Source organism: Gallus gallus, chromosome 7 (assembly GCF_016699485.2).
Source record: "Gallus gallus isolate bGalGal1 chromosome 7, bGalGal1.mat.broiler.GRCg7b, whole genome shotgun sequence".
In the NCBI taxonomy this organism is placed as follows: domain Eukaryota; kingdom Metazoa; phylum Chordata; class Aves; order Galliformes; family Phasianidae; genus Gallus; species Gallus gallus.
The window spans coordinates 5,971,317-5,988,860 of NC_052538.1; the positions used below are offsets into that span (position 1 = coordinate 5,971,317).

General features: G+C 42.7%; 1 protein-coding gene across 3 annotated transcripts in view; it reads left to right on the forward strand.

The window, feature by feature from the left end:
• The first annotated feature begins 4,855 nt into the window (after window positions 1-4,855).
• The window catches only part of TRAF3IP1 (ubiquitin specific peptidase 40), a 36,729-nt gene continuing 24,040 nt past the window's right edge, over window positions 4,856-17,544 (forward strand). The window contains exons 1-6 of one of the 3 annotated variants that reach the window (XM_004942511.4): window positions 4,856-5,024; window positions 5,390-5,458; window positions 8,986-9,147; window positions 9,942-10,082; window positions 10,226-10,696; window positions 11,316-11,393. In XM_004942511.4, the coding sequence (XP_004942568.3) occupies window positions 4,902-5,024; window positions 5,390-5,458; window positions 8,986-9,147; window positions 9,942-10,082; window positions 10,226-10,696; window positions 11,316-11,393 (1,044 nt within the window). In that variant the 5' untranslated portion in view covers window positions 4,856-4,901. The remainder of the gene's footprint in view (window positions 5,025-5,389; window positions 5,459-8,985; window positions 9,148-9,941; window positions 10,083-10,225; window positions 10,697-11,315; window positions 11,394-17,544) is intronic. The other 2 variants (XM_046944025.1, XM_003641562.5) reach the window with 2 other exon arrangements.

Genomic DNA, 17,544 nt, shown 5'->3' on the forward strand with positions numbered 1-17,544 from the left:
ACTGGACAAACCAAACCTCTGCTAGAGTTCTGAATAGAGCCTCCATTAAATATCTTAGGCAGGTAAAGATAAGAAAAACAAAATATCTTTAAAAGTTCTGTATGCACTCTGTACTAAAATGATTGAAAATAGCAGGATGTATTGAGCTCTGTTTGCCTAGTTACACAAAACGTATTTAAGGTGTGTTTTATCAACTGCCTTCATACCTGAAAAAATAACTCACAAAGGCAATTCGCCTCCTTGCTCTCCACAGGCAGCACTCCTAAGTCACAGCATTTTTGTGTCGCCTCAAGCAGGCAGCGAGGTGCCTCTGTAGCTCTGGAGCACTCTTGCTAGCTGGATCACTGCTGGATGGTAGAGGCAGGGCAGCAGAGCCTCTGGATATGGAAGTCCTATACACATCCCATTGCAAGTAAAATGTTGATTATTTCCCTCCTTTTTACAATCCCCTTTTAAATACTGGAAGGCTGTAATGAGGTCTCCTTGCAGCCTTCTCTTTCAGATCAACAAGATGTCCACACTGAGGGCCACAGCTTGAGCGTAGTTTTGTGTCTCATCATTTCATGCTGGCATTCAGAAGGAAACTGTCATCACAGTGATTTGAACTCCACATTTTATGTTTACCTGATAGGCTGGGAGTCATTTCAAGGGTTGATAGTAATCTGAAATGTGTGGGATTGCTGGTCCAAATTCTACACTGAGTAGTAGCTCAAAAGGCAAAACGTGACTTTAAGGGGTGGTAGTAATTTAAAAAGCAAACAAACTCACAGCTGTTTAAAAGAGAAGGAATTACAGAGTTCAAGAGAATGTCCAGAGGAAGGCTGTTTCCCAAGCAAATGCCATTGTATCCACGTCTGTTTGTCAGTGGACTTGGTTTGGTTGCTGTTGCTAATGTTAGGGTAAGGGGTACTGTGTGCAGGTTTGCTTCTGCTCCAGGAACTGATTTTAGAGTAAACTTCCCAAATCATGAACTATGGAGATCTTTGGAGAAACCCCCACTTGTTTTAGAATTCTACACAACTGCAAACTGATTTCCAGTTGCCTTTTTTAAAAAGACTTCAAACTAAGAGACCTGCTAGTATATGTTATAGAGTCACCAACAAAATCTACGAGGATTTCTGATTCCCAATTTTCATTCTTATAACAGAAAAAAAAAAAAAAAACATTTTAAAGGAACAGACAGTGGGTGTTTCACATACTGAAGTAGCTTTGGCTCTGAAACACCATGTCTGTATCTGTTTACCTTCAGCAATGTTTAGCTGTTAGGAAATGGGAACATCAGCTCCCCATACATTAAGAAGATATTGCAGGCCATCAGTCTGGTGTGCCAACTGTGCTCTGCAGAAAAACAGTAGGATCTTCTCCACCTCTCTAAAAAGCAAAACCAGAATTATGCAGCAAAGACATTTTTTAATGCTCCCAGATAATGTCCCTTTTTCCTTCAAGAGACTGCACAAAGATTTGGACAGGAGAGCCCCTGTTCTGCTGCATGCCCTTACCTAAAGTGCTGCAGGAATAGTTCTCCAGTGCGATGCAGTTTGTATACACTTCTGTGTTACTGATGTCCCAATACCTGTATTCTCAGGTCTGCACTACACATGGCTTTGAAGAGACAGACGGGGTTCTGTTGTCAACATGCACGTATATTCCACAGCAGAACTTGTATCTTGTTGCTTTCCAGCCTATTTCAGCAAGTTCTGCTGTATTAAGTCAAAGTAAAGGGTGGAAAGGTTAGGGTAACATCCTACAGGAGCAGACAAACCTTGGAAGAAAAGACAGTCAGTATGGATGCCTATTTCAGCTTGCAGTACTTGCAACTACTCAAAACAACAAATTTCTCTAGCACTCTTTTGCAATTAGAATGTTTTCTTAGCACAGTTAGAGGTCTGTGAATCTTTCCTTAAGCCATCTGATAAGCTGAAATGTCCCTTTTCTATACTGTGTGGCCATCTGAATTTCTTACTGACATCTTTAGGAGTACCACAGTTCACTAGCCATCGTTGTGTCTGTGCCGGGTTTACTGAGTCTTAAGAGACTCCCTTTGTCCCTATGTTTGCCACGTGTGACCAGGTCTCAACTTGCTCAGCCTCTAATAACAGTTCTAGTTCAAGATCCTCAAAAGGACTACATCTCCAGACTAAACCTCAAGCTATCTGTTTTACAGTGTTAGGATACTTTTTAAATTGCTGTGCCTCCCCTTAGTACCACAGGGACTCATGGAGTCATTGCGAGTTGCTAGCTTTTGATTCCTCAGTTAATTGAGCTGTCCTTCCTTGGGGTACTACCTCTTCAGCAAATTGCGCATGCCAAAGGTCAAGTTCAACAAAACCCCCAAGATTCATTCTCAGGCATTACAGGCACTTCATGGAGTTGGTGGCAGAAATCCAGATAAACCACACGATTCCAAAATAAACAACCCTCTTCCCTAGAGCAGCTTCTTCCCAGTCTTCTTGTTTCCTCTGAGACCTCTTCTGATGCCCTTGGATGTAGAAGCTGTCAACACCTTTTCTTCTTCCCAGGATTACAAGATCCTGTAGTCACAGCCTGCCTGGGAACCTCATCAACTTCTGAGTGTGTCAAGCTGAGGGAAGAGACAAATTGCTTCCCTGCAACTTCCTCCTCCTGAACTACCTGTTCTCAGGAGCCTGAGTGCAATTAGTCTGTCAGTGTGGAAACTGTCCACCTGTGTTCCTCTGCAGAACAACCTCTTTCCCTGCATGAACTAATACCAGATACATCTGTTCTGTAATGTGCCTCTTCTTGTTCCTAAATCTGATTTATCTTTCTTACTCAGCATGTACTTTGCTTTATTTGGCATTTGGAGCTGGCATGGAAGATCTTGCAACAATTCCACTTACAATCAAGGTAAGAAGCACAAATGCTGCTTTAGCAGATCAGGTGGGCTGCAGGTTTGGGCTAAGAAATGGGTAGGCAATCACAACGCACAGCAACTGTTTGCAGTTCTATCGATGTTTCGATTTCAAACATTTGTCATGACTAGCTAAGCAGAAAAGCAGTATTTTCTTTCTTAGGATCCCAAACATAGTCAGGACGATTGTCCAGCTATTCTGAAACAGCTGGGAGAGAACACACACAGATCTTGGATTTTATCTGCTTAGCAAGCTGCTATGCTTTTTTAGTTCCTGCACTACGCTTCTACTTTGTAATAGTACCTGCAAAGAAAGATGAGTTTTCACTGGTGTGAGAAGCAACATATTTTCCCTTTTTCATTGGGTCACTAGTACTTAAAACCATCAGACTGTTCTTGAGTAGCTTGAATCACTTTCTCCTTGACTTTGTACTTTGTTCCTGAACAAACATATTCTCCCTTGCTACCTTATCCACCAAACAGTGCACTCTTCAAAACTGTCTCTCTCAATTTCAGAGATAAGGATAACTCCTCCTCTGCTGGGCCACTTCTCAATGAGTTCTTCTCCCAGTCTGTATATATACCTGCAATGCCCCAGCACAAGTGCAACACCTTGCACTTGGCCTTGTTGGACCTCATTATGTTCACATGGGCCCCCTTTTCAAGCCTGTCCAGGTCCCTCTGGATGGCATCTCTTCCTTCTGTCATATCAATTGCACCACTCAGCTTGGTGTCATCTGCAAACTTGCTGAGTGTGCACTCAGTCCCATCATCTATATCATTGATAAAGATATTGAAGAGCACTGGTCCCAAGACAGACAGATGGGGGACATCATTTGTCACCAGCCTCCACCTGGACACAGAGCCATTGACCACAATCCTCTGGCTGTGACCTTCCAACCAATTTCTCATTCACTGAATAGTCCACCCTTCAAATCCATATTTCTCCAATTTAGAGATAAGGATGTGGTGTGGGACCATGTCAAAGACCTTGCACAAGTCCAGATTGTGAACAACATCAGTTGCATTTCGTTGGTTCACTGATGCCTTCACTCCATCTTAGAAGCGCACCAGATTGTCAAGGCACAAACTGCTCTTCGTGACGCTATGCGGGCCGTCCTGGATCAACACCTCATCTCACATGTGCCCTAACATCTCTTCCAAGAGGATCTACTCCATGATCTTCACAGACACAGAGGTAAGGCTCACAGGCCTGCAGTTCCCCAGGTCTTCCTTTCTTGAAAATGGAAATCATGTTTCCATTTTTCCAGTCCCCGGGGACTTTGCCTGATGGCCATGATTTTTCAGATGTAAACCATATCAGATTGGCAACCACACCAGCCGGTTCCTTCAGGACCCTGGGACGCATGTAGTCTTGCCTCATAGACTTGTATACAGTCAGCCTCATGAGGTGGTCTCTCACTTGCTCTGCTCTTACAGTGGGAGGGATTTGCCCCCCTGACCCCGGCCTCGAGGTTCAGCGATGTGAGAGGTGTGGGAAGCCAGACAGCCAGTGAAGACTGAGGCAAAGAATTTGTGGAGAACCTCAGCCTTCTCCATGTCTGCTGAAGCTAGTTCTCCCTTCTCATTTATCAGTTGAAAATCATGCTATATCTCAACAGATCGGTCTTACACCTCTGTTTTATGAACAGACTGTGAATAGGATTTGAATGAGGAGCTAGTTTTTGACAGACACCCTGAAGTCAGAAAGACCCACGGCCTTCAGGCAGCTCAGAACTTGCTTGCCCTGGCGTTACTGTGTTCATGCAGGGGCTACTAGGTTCACCAGTGAAACACACAACCCAACTCAAGAGACACACTTTTACCCCCGAGATGCGAGAGGGCAGAGGGCGGCGCTGAGGGCACGGCCTAAGATGGCGGCGATGCCGGTTGCTAGGGCCGCGCGGTGCCTAGCAACCGCGTGCTGCGGCTCAGAGCCTGCGCAGTGAGGCGCGTTGCGCCGCGAGGCAGGCTGGGAATGCTCCCAGCCGGCGACGGCGGCGGCGGCGGCGGCGCCGTCCCCGCCGTCGCTATGAACGAGGCGGTGGTACGACGGACTCAGGAGTGCTTGGGACAAGTGATCCGCAAGCCGCCCTTGACGGATCGGCTGCTGAGTAAGCCGCCCTTCCGCTACCTGCACGACGTGATCACCGAGGTGGGCCGGGGACCGGCCTGCGGGCCCGCTCTGCTGTTGCTAGGCAACAGGGCCTCCCCCGCCGGCTGCCCCTCGCGTGGCGGGGCGCAGAGAGGCGGTGCCCCCTCACCGAGGGGACCGGGCGGGAGCAGGGCGCCCCCTGGCGGCTGGGGGTGTAACCCCTCGTGGGTGGGGGGGCCTGGAGTGTCATGGGGGTCCTGGCTCGCTGCTGGGGGGCTCTTCTGTGACGTGCCCTGCTGGAAGACAGTAGCGTTCTACTTTAGCATTATTGTTATTAATAATAACTCGCAGTCTACTGCCACCAAACGCTGTTCTGCAGAAGCCTCCAAGTGCCCTTAACTCGGTCCTTTCCTTCTCTTCTCAAGGTGATTAGAGTGACAGGCTTCTTGAAAGGGCTTTACACGGATTTTGAATTGAAATCAGATAACGTCAAGGTGGGTACGAAGCTTCCTTATTTATTCAGCCTGAATAAAAATGGTCTCTGAAACGTGCTGCAGGGCACTTGTGGTCTTTTCTGCGTTCAGCTTCCATTGCTTTATCTGGGCATTGTGTAGAAATAGTAGGAGGTGTTGCCTGTTGGTTTTGCAGTGCATAGGATCAGGATTGCTTGATTTGAAAGGGACTCTTAGAGGCCATCTGGTCCAACTCCCCTGCAGTGAACGGGGACACCCACAGCTCCATCAGGTGCTCAGAGCCCCATCCAGCCTGACCTTAGGTGTCTGCAGGGATGTGGCATCTACCACATCTCTGGGCAATTGGTGCCAGTGCTTCACTACTCTTACAGTAAAACACTTTTTTCTTGGATCCAACCTAAATCTCTCCTGTTTTAGTTTGAAACTGTTTCCCCTTGTCCTGTCACAACAGATCCTGCTAAAGAGTTTGCGTCCTTCCTTATAGCCCCCCTTTAGGTGTTGAAAGGCTTCTTCTCTAGGCTTATCCAGTCTATTTGTGGATACCTATCGGTTGCATCTATGGATGTAGCTAAGACTGTGGACACAAGTCATGTATAAACAACTATTTCTGTACACAAAACAGTAAGGTCTGATTTATGAATAGATCTAGATTTTCAAAATTCTGTTGTATTACAGATAATGTTAATAGTCACGTAGCAAAATTGCCTTGTAGCAGTTAGGCTTAAATCACAAACGCTAGAAATCCACACACTGCTTCTTACAGAGTATGGTGGTCTTTCAGTAGAATGTATGTTTTTGTATTTATTTCTTTGGGAAAAAAAAAAATAAAAAACAACAACAACCCAAACATAGGTGTATGGGTGTATGTAGAGGTGTATCAGAATGTTTTGGGTTGGAAGGGACCCCAAAGCCCAACCCCTGCCATGGGCAGGGACACCTCCCTCAGACCAGATTGCCCAAAGCCCCATCCAGCCTGGCTTTGAGCACTGCCAGGGATAGGGCATCCACAGCTTCTCCGGGGAGCCTCATTGCCCTCTGAGTAAACGTTTCCCCCTAACATCTAACCTAAATTTCTCCTCTTTTAGTTTAAAGCTTTTCCCCCTTGTCCTATCACTATCAGAGTGTGTGTGAAGCTGGTCTCCCTGCTGTTTATAAGGTCCCCTCAAGCATTAGAACACTGCTTGAATATCTCTGGAGCCTTCTCCAAGTCAAACACACTGATATATATATAAATATGTATGTTTTATACACATATACAGAAAATATTATTGCTTAATAATGCATTCTTCTGTTATGTGTGTTCTACAATGGTCTTATTACCATTATTACAACCATTATGAGTGGCTGATTACTGAAAGAGGAGTTCAATGCTATTAGTGAAAATGCTTTTCTGAAGTGCAAGGATGACTTCAGTCTGTGTTTGCTTACCTTCTAGTGCCTGCCTCTTTGCTAAGCAATGCATGTTGCCTTCTCCCAGTACTGACTAGGCTCAAAACTTGTCGCTTATTCATGGCAAATAATGCACGTTGTGTGTTGCTAGTTAAACAGCTACATCCATTGGTGATTGTTTAACATAGCAACTAAAACTATTGGCTTGCCATCTATACAGCTAGTTAAATGGATGGTTTATGCACTTGCCAGGGCTGATTATTTGTCTGACACTTATTTCTGTTACTGCTATAATTGTTGCTGTGAAAACTAAAATCTAAATGAATTATACAATGGATTGATTGATTTTGTTTATCCTTTCTGTATTGAAGCATGTCAGTAGGTTCTGTAAAAAGTAGCTTAGCACATGGTCTCTCTCATTTGGAGAGCACTATCCATTTTATTTGTGGATCCAAAAAGCAGATTTCCTGGGCTGCAATTATCCATGAACTGTATCAAACTGGCACAGCATGCAGTGGGACCTCAGTGAGCTGTGCTTTGTGCAGGCAAAGCAATTCATATCGTAGAGATGGAAAGGGTTCTAAGTGCGTAAGGGGATGTAAGTAGGAGTTTTCTTGAATTGTTGGGACTTTTGTGAAACAAATACACTTCCTGCTGCCAACTACACTGGAAGGTATTGTTATCTTCATGTTTATCAGGAAGGTTTGTCTCCTTGGGGCTAGTATAACACTGTTCTCTTACAAATGGAAAGACTGGATATCAGGCTTGCTCTGTTAGTCATTCTCATCTCAGCTTGATATTATGCATATATGAATCAGGTTGGATGGAACCCTGGGCAACCTGCTCTAGTAGCAGATCTGGAGGTTAGTGGCCCTGCCTGTGGCAGGGGGTTGGAACTTGATGATCCTTGAGGTCCCTTCCAACCCAAGGCATCCTATGATTCCATGAGTCTATGCTTATGTGCTTAATAGAATGCAATTTTTGCTGTGTGTTTTGTAAAGCTCTCAGCACTGTTTCTATTCTGATAGAACTTTATTTACCAACTCAGGTAGGAGCTGTAGATTATGAAAATTTCTTGTTTGGACAGAAAACACTGATAATGTAACTGCTGAAATTGACACAGATTCATCTACGAGGGACTTCTGGATCACTTCTATTTGAAAATATTTGTGTTAGGATACTGTCGTGCTTCCTTCCCTGAGTTAATAGATTGCATATGTCCTTGAGAGGATGGACAACTGTTTTAATAGAAGGAGGTTGCAGCATTTCCTTCCTTTTATTCTTTTTGGTTTGTTTTTAGTTTTTGAATGCAGGGAGCACTGGTGAGGGTGAAGTGGTCCTAATGTTAATGGAGACAATCTGGAAATCCTAGCTATGTGGCAGTTGTTTGTTTTAATCTGTTTGGAAGGGCTGAAGACGGGAAGTACCCTGACTCCAGAGCCTGTCTTCCCACGCGTTTGTTCTTGTTTATGGAGCAGCTCTGGGACTTGAGACATCACAGGGACAGCCCTGTAAAGCTCCAGTGACACGGGAATAGATAATGCTACAGATGGCCTTTAGAAAGGGTACTGGCCTTGCTCAGCTGAGGAATTACAGGCTTCTGTTGCTTTTCTTTTTATTGGTATGTCTGTCAAATTAGAGTGGGTCTGTGCTCCTAAGATAGCCAGTCAATCAGTGCCAAATCAGATGTTTAAATGATTTTGTATAATCACACGAAGCCATCATCTTTGCTGAAGGATGCTTAGGGAAAGTTGTTCTTAATGTTTAGTTATAAAACTAAAACACATCTGGTAACTGTGCAGTTAACATATGTGCCTGTATCTCTTGACCACCATCATTCTTATGTTTCCTTTACTCACTGTTAAGTCTGGTTTATATAGTACATATATCAATATGTAAGCCCTTCACTTGACCCATAAGGCTGGGACTTCTGTTCTGAAGGATGTTCAGGGCAGGACAGCTCCTGGTGCTTTGTCTCAGCAAGTGCAGCTGGGCCTTTGCTCCAGACAGCCCTGGCAATGCTTGTTTGTGAGCCATGGTTCAGCTGCTCCAGTTGTGCAGTTGCAGTTATCCCTCCTGTCAGAGGTTTCCTAATCTTGAGGTGATGTATGGAGTTATTTTAGAATCTCACAGTTATTTCTGAACTGTTGTTTTTCTAGGATAAAGATGCCAAAATCAGTTTCCTTCAGAAGGCCATTGATGCTGTTGTAATGGTAACAGGAGAGCCACTGTCAGTAAAACCAGCACGCGTTGTGGCTGGACACGAACCTGAGAAAACAAATGAGTTTCTGCAAGCCATTGGGAAGTGTTGCTTAAATAAGGTATGACATCACCATATGTATTTCATCTACATCGTTACAGAGATATGTATTTATGTTATATATTATCAGAGCTCATTTGTGACAGAGTTTGACACTCATTAGCTGTTTTTAATTACAGAAGATACACTGCATTGGGTTACCACTATAATAACAGAATGTGGTCCTTAGCAGAGTTTGAGCCAGGTCACCACACAAATACATCCTAGATATCTGTCTAAAAAACTGAAGTGATGAGTGAGAAGAAACTGTGTCTTTAACAGCAAAATACTACAGTATTCACAAGCTGTGTGAAGGTTTTGTCTGGGTAATCTTTGTCCAATAATCTGATCATTTACACTGCTATAATTTCCTTTTAGTTAGCTGAATGAGACAGACTTCTTCCTTATTAATTGCTTGAGATTGGGAAGGAGGAGCTGAAATGGGCTGAGCTTGGTGGCACAGCTTTGTAGAGCGTTGTGATGAGACATAGTAACCAAAGGCTGAAGTCTATCCATTCAAGCCAAGATTGTTAGCCCTTTGTCGTCGTTGTGATGTGCATTGTGGAAAAGGTTTGGGTTCTAAATAGCTCAATATCTAATTGTGCTACAGTAGATAAAAAGCACCATCTGTTTATATAAGCCTAGTATGCATAATCAAATTATTGCAAGAATTACAAAGAGGTGTTTAATTTAGAAGAGCAGAAATGTAAGCTGCATTTCAAAAGAAATGAAAAAGTCATGTTGACTACATAGTTAGGAAGAAAGGAGATATTTAATAAAGTAGCTCATTTCTGGAAATTTTTCTGTTTCTTGCAGCTGTCAAGTGATGTTGCTGTAAAAAAGATTTTAGCTGGGGAAAGAGCTGATGCTAAAGGAAAGCCTCCATCCAGTAAACCTCGAGATACAGAAAGCAGGGAGTCCAAAACAGAAGACCAAAAAAGCCGTAGGGACAAAGAGGTAGGAAACTCTTGTTGGGTACAGTGGCTACCAATAATAATTATTTTTTAATTTCTCTTAGTGGGGATATTATATGTAGAAAGTAACTATGTGATAGAGTTGACATGTATTGAAGCTGAATATTACTTTTTAATTTCTTTTAGGGAAGAGGAGATACTGACATTAAAGACAGAAGTTCAAGCAGAGACAGAAAACCCAAAGGAGATGTCAAAGAGAGTGAAGAAAGAGAAAAGGAAAGCGAAAAACAGAAGGATAATGAAGACAGGCACAAAGACTCTGAAAGGGACAACTTTAAGGAAGGAGAAAAACAAGAAAGGGAAAGAAACAAAAGCAGAACAACCAAACAAGGAAGAGAAACAGAAAAAAGCAAGGGAAAAAGAGACATAGAACGAGAAGATAATAGTGAATGGGATAAAGTACAGGAAAGGGAGAAAAAAAATGAAGGAGGAAGAGAAACGGACAGACTGAAAGGAAGAGACAAAGATAAGGCTAGGGAGAGAGAACGAGAGAAAGACAAAGAAAAGGGAAAAGACCATGAAAGGAACAGACAGAGAGACAGAGGGAAAGATGGGGAGCATGTACAAGAACACGGAAAGGATAAAACAGAGAAAAAGGTAACTGAAATCTTATTTCAGAGCAGTTTCCATGTATTAAGAATTTTCTGTAACAGCACTTGCTTTCCCAAAGTGAACGTTTTTTTGGTATGGATTTAATCTGTTAAGGATGTGGCTGAGGCTGTGTGTGCACCTTCCCGTCTGTGAGCGATCAGACTCATCTGACTGTACTTCCTGAACGTCTGTTAAGCAGTTTATTTTCTGAATTGTGCTTGTTTGAATTCTCATCACATTAGATTCAGTTTGGTAGAGTGGAGTGGCAGCAATTGTTGAAATTGTTTGCTGTCATTGTCATGCATCTTCCCAGTAATGCATGCTGTTGCTTCGGTGGTATCTTGCTTTTGGGAAAGGTGGGGGTCAAAGAGAGTTTCTTTGAGCCATAGCTGGTTGCTTGTCTCACTCTTGAGCTTACTTCTTCCGTAGAGGGATCAGCTGAACAGTGAATCTTGCTCTGTTAGGCTTCCAAGAGAGTCAGGCAGGTTGAGGAGAGCAGGTAGCTGGTTAAGAATGCTGTTGTAATGCGCCCAGTTCCACTGTATGCTCATTTCTCATTTCATATATTTCACTCAAGTAGGCTGTTTCTCAGCATATGGAATCTAAGGCAAATATTTCATTTTAGTCTGCAGATTCTGAGGAATCCAAGCTTAGAAAACTGCAGAGGCCAACTAAAGCCATCAAGTGCCAGCCAGATGATGAGGTTAGTGATATAGAAGATCTGGGAAGGCAAATTTTGAAAGTGTTCCATTTTAAAATGGTTTGGAAAACTGCATTAAGGAAATTAAGATTGAAAGTTAAGTAGATGCCAAGTTTTAGGGCTCTAAAATAGGTTGTCTGGTTTTTGCTTGTTTTTAAATTTCTTACAGCTTGGACAAAAAATGCCTACTCGGTTTGTTTCAGTTTCCAGACTTTTAGTTCTATTTCTTGATATGTTGACTACTTCAGAAAAGTGTTTATTTGTTCAAAGGTTTCTCCTTTTTCCTCTCAAGTCTTTCCTGGAATGCTGTTATTTGTTTGTTTGATCAGGCAGCTCAGCACGACACAGATGCTCACTCGCCCCCCCAGCAGTGCCCAGCAGTGGGCTGGAGGAGAGAACTGAGAAAGTTAAAAGTGCAAAAATGTGGGGGTTGAGATAAAGGGAGTTTAATAAGACAAAGAAACAAAAGGAAAAAAAAAAAAACCACACACACACAAAGAAAAGAAAAACAAACAAACAAGCAGTGTAAAACTCATTTGTTCACCACCAGCTGACTGATGCCCAGCGACGGAGTCCTGACCATCTCAGGATGATGCCTTATGTATGGGATATAGTTTAGGTGAGCTGTCCTGGTTTTGTCCCCTCCCATCTCTTTGTGCACACCAGTTCCTTGTTGCCAGCCAGCACAAGAAGCTGAAAAGTTCCTGGCTGAGTGTAAGCACTCCTTAGCAACAACCATACCATTGGTATGTTATCAACACTGTTCTTACCCTAAATCCAAGCCACGGCACCATGCCAGCTGCTAGGATTTAGGACAGGTGTTTTAATAGCAGTTGCTGTGTTGAAGGGAAAATAAATCCAGTCTTGCGTTGGAGCCTGTGTTTTGCAGCTGGATGATGGTAGGGTGGAATAGGAACTTGCTGACTGCCTCTGAACAGTAGCTGTTGTTTGAGATACCATTGTGTCTGCATCTGCTGCTTCTTGATGACCTGAGGCAATTTGGGGAATTAAGGAGCCATATGGCTGAATGTTTAGAAGCGAGCCTTCAATAAATTAGCCTGAAGTAGTTCATGCTAGGAAGAAATAGGCAGCATCCCAAGTCCAGCAGGAGTCTCTGTTGGGAGTCTGTGGGCCACTGACATCATCGTGTCTTCTACATGGGGTGACAAATTTATAGCTGTTCTTTGACTGAAATCCAACTGAAGTTTTTAAATTATTGGCACTTGGAGGGAGAGCTTATAAAATAGTTTTTAGCCTGAAGCAAACGTTCATGGCCAAGTTAAACTTCCTGCAAATTGGGTCTCTAATGGAAATTCTGAGCCTCATCCCAAACTATCGTAGTGCTCTTGGGCACCACTATAATATGCTAGGGCAGTAAAGTTTCATTTCCTGTCTTAAGTGCTTTTGGGAGTGATTCCAAGGCATGTTGGTTTACTACCTTAAATCTAGATAACATGCTTTTCCTTTGCTTGCTTGCGTAACAGTAGACCCTGCTTTGCTTTTAGGTGTTGAAAACATACACTTTAGACCAGTGCGTGACAAATGGTCACCTTACTAAGACCGTGGAAGAGAGGAATGAAATGAAAATGTTCCCAATGAATCTTTTAAAGCTGGAGAGCTTGGATAGCCGTGTAAAGTGATTTAGAGAAAATTCCATCATGAGATAGTTGAGAAGTGCACCTTAATGGACTGGGGCTGATTTTACTTTCTTCCCAGTAGTTTCACAGCAAGATAATGCCTTTATTTCCAGGGTTTTACCCTGATTTAAACTGCTGTAATACCATCTATGTCATGTGAAACACATGTATTAAAAACAAAAGAAACAATTCATGTATTTATGCCTACAAAGAGTATTTGATTGTGTTATTTGGTGGTGTGTGCTGCATTAATATATCTTAAGCATGCATTTTTCAGCTTTTTAAAAATACACAGCAAGTGAAACAAGTTAAAGCAACCCCCTTTCAAGTTATGTCTGATATGCCATTGCCTAACGTGTTGCCTGCTTTCCTCTGCCATAAGGGCTGATCTCTTCTTTCCTTGTTTGTTCCTGTTGGGTTCAGTTACGCAGTACTGGCTTATTGTAGAGTCATAGAATGACTTAGGTTGGAAGGGGCCTTAAAGATCATCCAGTTCCAATCCCCTTGCCATGGGCAGGGTTGTCACCCATCAGCTCAGGCTACCCAGGGCCCCATCCAAACTGGTCTTGAATGCCTCCAGGGATGCGGCACCCACAGCTCTCTGGGCAACCTGTGCCAGTGCCACACCACCTTCTAAGTAAAAATTTTCTTCCCAATATTTCACCTAAATTTCCCCTCTTTTAATTTAAAACCATCCCCCCCTTATCACTATTAGACCATGTAAAAAGTTGGTCCCCCTCCTGTTTATAAGCTCCCTTTAAGTACTGGAAGGCTGCAGTGAGGTCTCCCCAGAGTCTTCTCTTCCCCAGGCTGAACAAGCCCAGCTTCCTCAACCTTTCTTCATAGGAGAGGTGCTCCAGCTCTCTGATCATCTCAGTGCCCTCCTCTGGGCCCACTCCAATAGCACCACATCCTTCTCATGTTGGGGCCCCCAGGCCTGGATGCAGTTCTCTAGATGGGGCCTCACAAGGGCAGTGTAGATGGGGACAATCCCCTCCCTTCTCTGCTGCTACCCTTCTGTTGATGCAGCCCAGCATACTGTTGGCCTCTAGTTCTCCTCTCTGCCATCACACTCCTAGTCACAGCTTCTCTTTCTTCCCAAGCATAATCTTCCCTGCCTTTAGGCTGCAATGTGCTTTTTGTCTTCCACTTGATTTTTGTCTTATTTCCACCATATTTCACGTAGGTCCTTTCCTCAGACATGCTGCCTGCTTCGCAGCATAAGGACATGGGAAAAATGGGAAAGTGGGGACTTTTATTCGGTTTGAGATGTCACTGGAATTTCAGACCAAGCAGATTCTGTGCTGCATTCAAATTCCTTCGGGTTTTTTTAGTATTGTACATGTACAGCAAAGTTACCAAAGTTTAGTCATTGGTATTACTGCTTTTGGATTAGGAACCTAGACAAGATTCTATCATTATTCATCAGAATTTTCATTTTTCTTGCTGTTAATTATCTGAGGCCAGCCTTAAAATACTATTCCAATTTTCACAGGTCAATTTTTTTTTTCCATGTATTTTTCTTGAACTGAAGAAACTGTATGTTACCAGGCATGTAACATGATGCACCAGGCATCACATGGGTATCTATAATTCTCTGGAACTAAAAGAAAGCAAATATAAGTAGGAATTAAGAAGAAACATTTGGCCAACACGTGGCAATCAGGAAACTCCGTTCTGCTTGCAGGCTGTTGCATACCACGTTGTTTCTGATCGGAGCAAGTCAGGTTGTATTCTGTTCACTCAATCTGGCTCAGCTAGAAATCTTGTTTGGAACTGATACTTAGAAGCTCAATCTGTCATGCTACAAAATAATAATAATAATAATAATAAAACAACTTTGTCTTTTGACAAGAGGTGATGCGAGCTGTAGACCTTCTGAACGTATGGTGCTGCTTATATGAAAGTCTGCAGAGCAGGTATGTCATTTACCCCTACGGCAAAACACATTGGAAAAGTCTCTTCCATTTTACAGATGGCTGCTGAAACTTTTGGCTAAAGCTTTTTGTAATATCCTGTAACTTCTGGCCACTTCTGTAACGACCTTTATTTTTGCTGTACAAACCATATTGCTCTGGAATGGCTCATTTGAATCAGCCTCTAAAGTCCTATCTAATGAACTTCTGTTGGAACTCATCTATAAAGAAACAACTACTGAATGAAAAATGACATAACTGCTCTTGAAGCAGCAGAGAGAATTGTTCCATGGAAATCTCCTAAACGTGGCTTAGATAATTTTGTTCCAGTGCTGTGAACTGGAATGCCTTTTGCTGTCAGTTATTCATAATTGATTCACGTAATAGAAGTCCAACATTCACATTTATATTGTGAGAAATAGCTATTTTTTTTCTAATAACTCTGTATTTGAGGGGTTTTAATTAGCAGAATCTAACAGCAATAGAACATCATCTTCTGAGCATCTCTTAAAAAAAGGTAATTGATCAATATAGTCTTGGTGTCATTGCCACACAGTCAAATGGATCTTTCCATGTTGCTGTTTCACAGTAATAAATTATGCCTATTAATAATGACGTCTATTTAGGAGTAAATACAAAAAATACAGGCAATTTAAGGAAAAGAGCAATGAAAGTCTTTGAGCCTTAGAACTGAGCTGTATTTATGTGCTGATATATATGTTACCCAAAAACAGAAAGTGTGTTTATACATGTATATATTGTTTTCTTGTTATATCTATATCTATGTTACTGACAGTACACATGTAAATATACCTCCTGCACCATGGGTCTAATTAGAAGCAAAGTCACCCAAAGCAGACAAAGGATTGAATTAGATTCCTATTCACAGCTGTAATTATTCTTGCTGAACTCCCAGTGGACCTGATGAATTACAGGAAGGAATTCACAGTGTTTTATATGGTGAGCTGTCCACCTCCCTTTCTTGGGTGGGAGTAGTTTTTCTCCCCGTGACTGTTGAAGCATGGAGTGGCCATGGCAGGAGGAGATGTATGTTAGCAAGTGGGCACGGTGGTGATATGCTGACAGTTGGACTGGATGATCTTAGAGGTCTTTTCCAACCTTTATGATTCTTTGCCTGGAATTATTAGGAGGGCAGAGACTGTTCAACTACTGCTGTGTGCATACACACATAAGGCAAACAGCATGGCTACGAGAGAGGAGAAAAATCTGACCTCCTGTGTGTGCTGCCTTCTGCTAATATTCAGTACCAGGCATTAGTGGGACAGTCAGTAAGTTTTACCAGTAGTTCTGTTCACAAAATCAGAGCACATGGAGCTTGAAGATCCCTGTATAAAAGTTACTGATAGAAACCATTTATGAGATCCTTTCCTGAATATAGAGCTTGATTATTGCATGGAAGGAAAGGGGAATTAAGTGTTTGGCAGGATGTCTTTTCAGAGCACGTTCTTCTTGACCAGCTGAAACATTACAAATCATTATTTTCTGATGTCTTGAAGTGAAAATCAGCCTATTTAAACGTTCATAATAAAGCAGCCAATTGGATGGTTTACAGCAGACTACTGTAATAGAGATGTAATTACTCAGAACTGGGAAGTGTGTACATCCATCTAGGATCCCATTTAAATAATTTTCTTCCTGTATGGTATGAGATGAAGTGTAAGATTACTTTTTAATGACTGCATTTACTGCTTTTCAAAGTTGTGGAACTTTGGAATTTGTAAGAAGAAGGAGGACCTATTTTATCTCCCTTTGGAAAGACTCAAGTCATAAATATTGCAGGCTTTATGTTTTTGTATGCTACCATAGTGATTACATTTTAGTGTTTTACTTTGCACCTGTTGCCAGCGTGCACATCTGGCACTACAAAAGTGTTAAGCAGTGTTTGCAGTCACTACCTGACATAAATAAATGACTGAATCTGCTCCTCCAGAAGCCCCAGCACCTACTCTCAACTCCTTCCCCACCTGTGCTAATAATTACATCACCCAAATTGCTGCTAAATGGTGAGTGTACCAGATGCAGCCTGCAGGTCTGTAGAACCACACTGTGAAGCTATGGGGAGCTCGACTTTTCCCCCTGGCACTGCTTTATCATTGTGAAAGGCGGTGGAAATTGAGATGAACCCACTTCATTATTAACTGTGCATTTTGGCCTTCTATCTGATTTCTTTAAAATGTGTCAGTATCTTGTGGAATGAGTCTGTGGAATACAGTGTTAACATAGAAATGGAGGAAAATGTAATTCTCATTTATGCTGTGAATATGGGCATTATTTATGGAGTTGGCAGGTAATTCTTGCTTGCAAACTTTGTGAGTTGTTAATTCACACAAATTGCAGAATAAGCAGATAAGGAGAAAATCCTGTGAGGTGCTTACTGTCTTCATGGCCCTCCTCCAGACCTGCTCCAGCAGCTCCTCATCCTCCTTGTGCTCGGGGCCCAGGCTTGGGTGCAGTGCTCCTGAATGGCCTCACAAGGGCAGAGATGATGGAAGCTGCTGGCTTATTGCTGGGGCAGTAATGTGAGGGGTGAGAAGCTGTGAGCACCTGGTGGGCTAGATTCCCTTGCTGGCTGCATCCTCC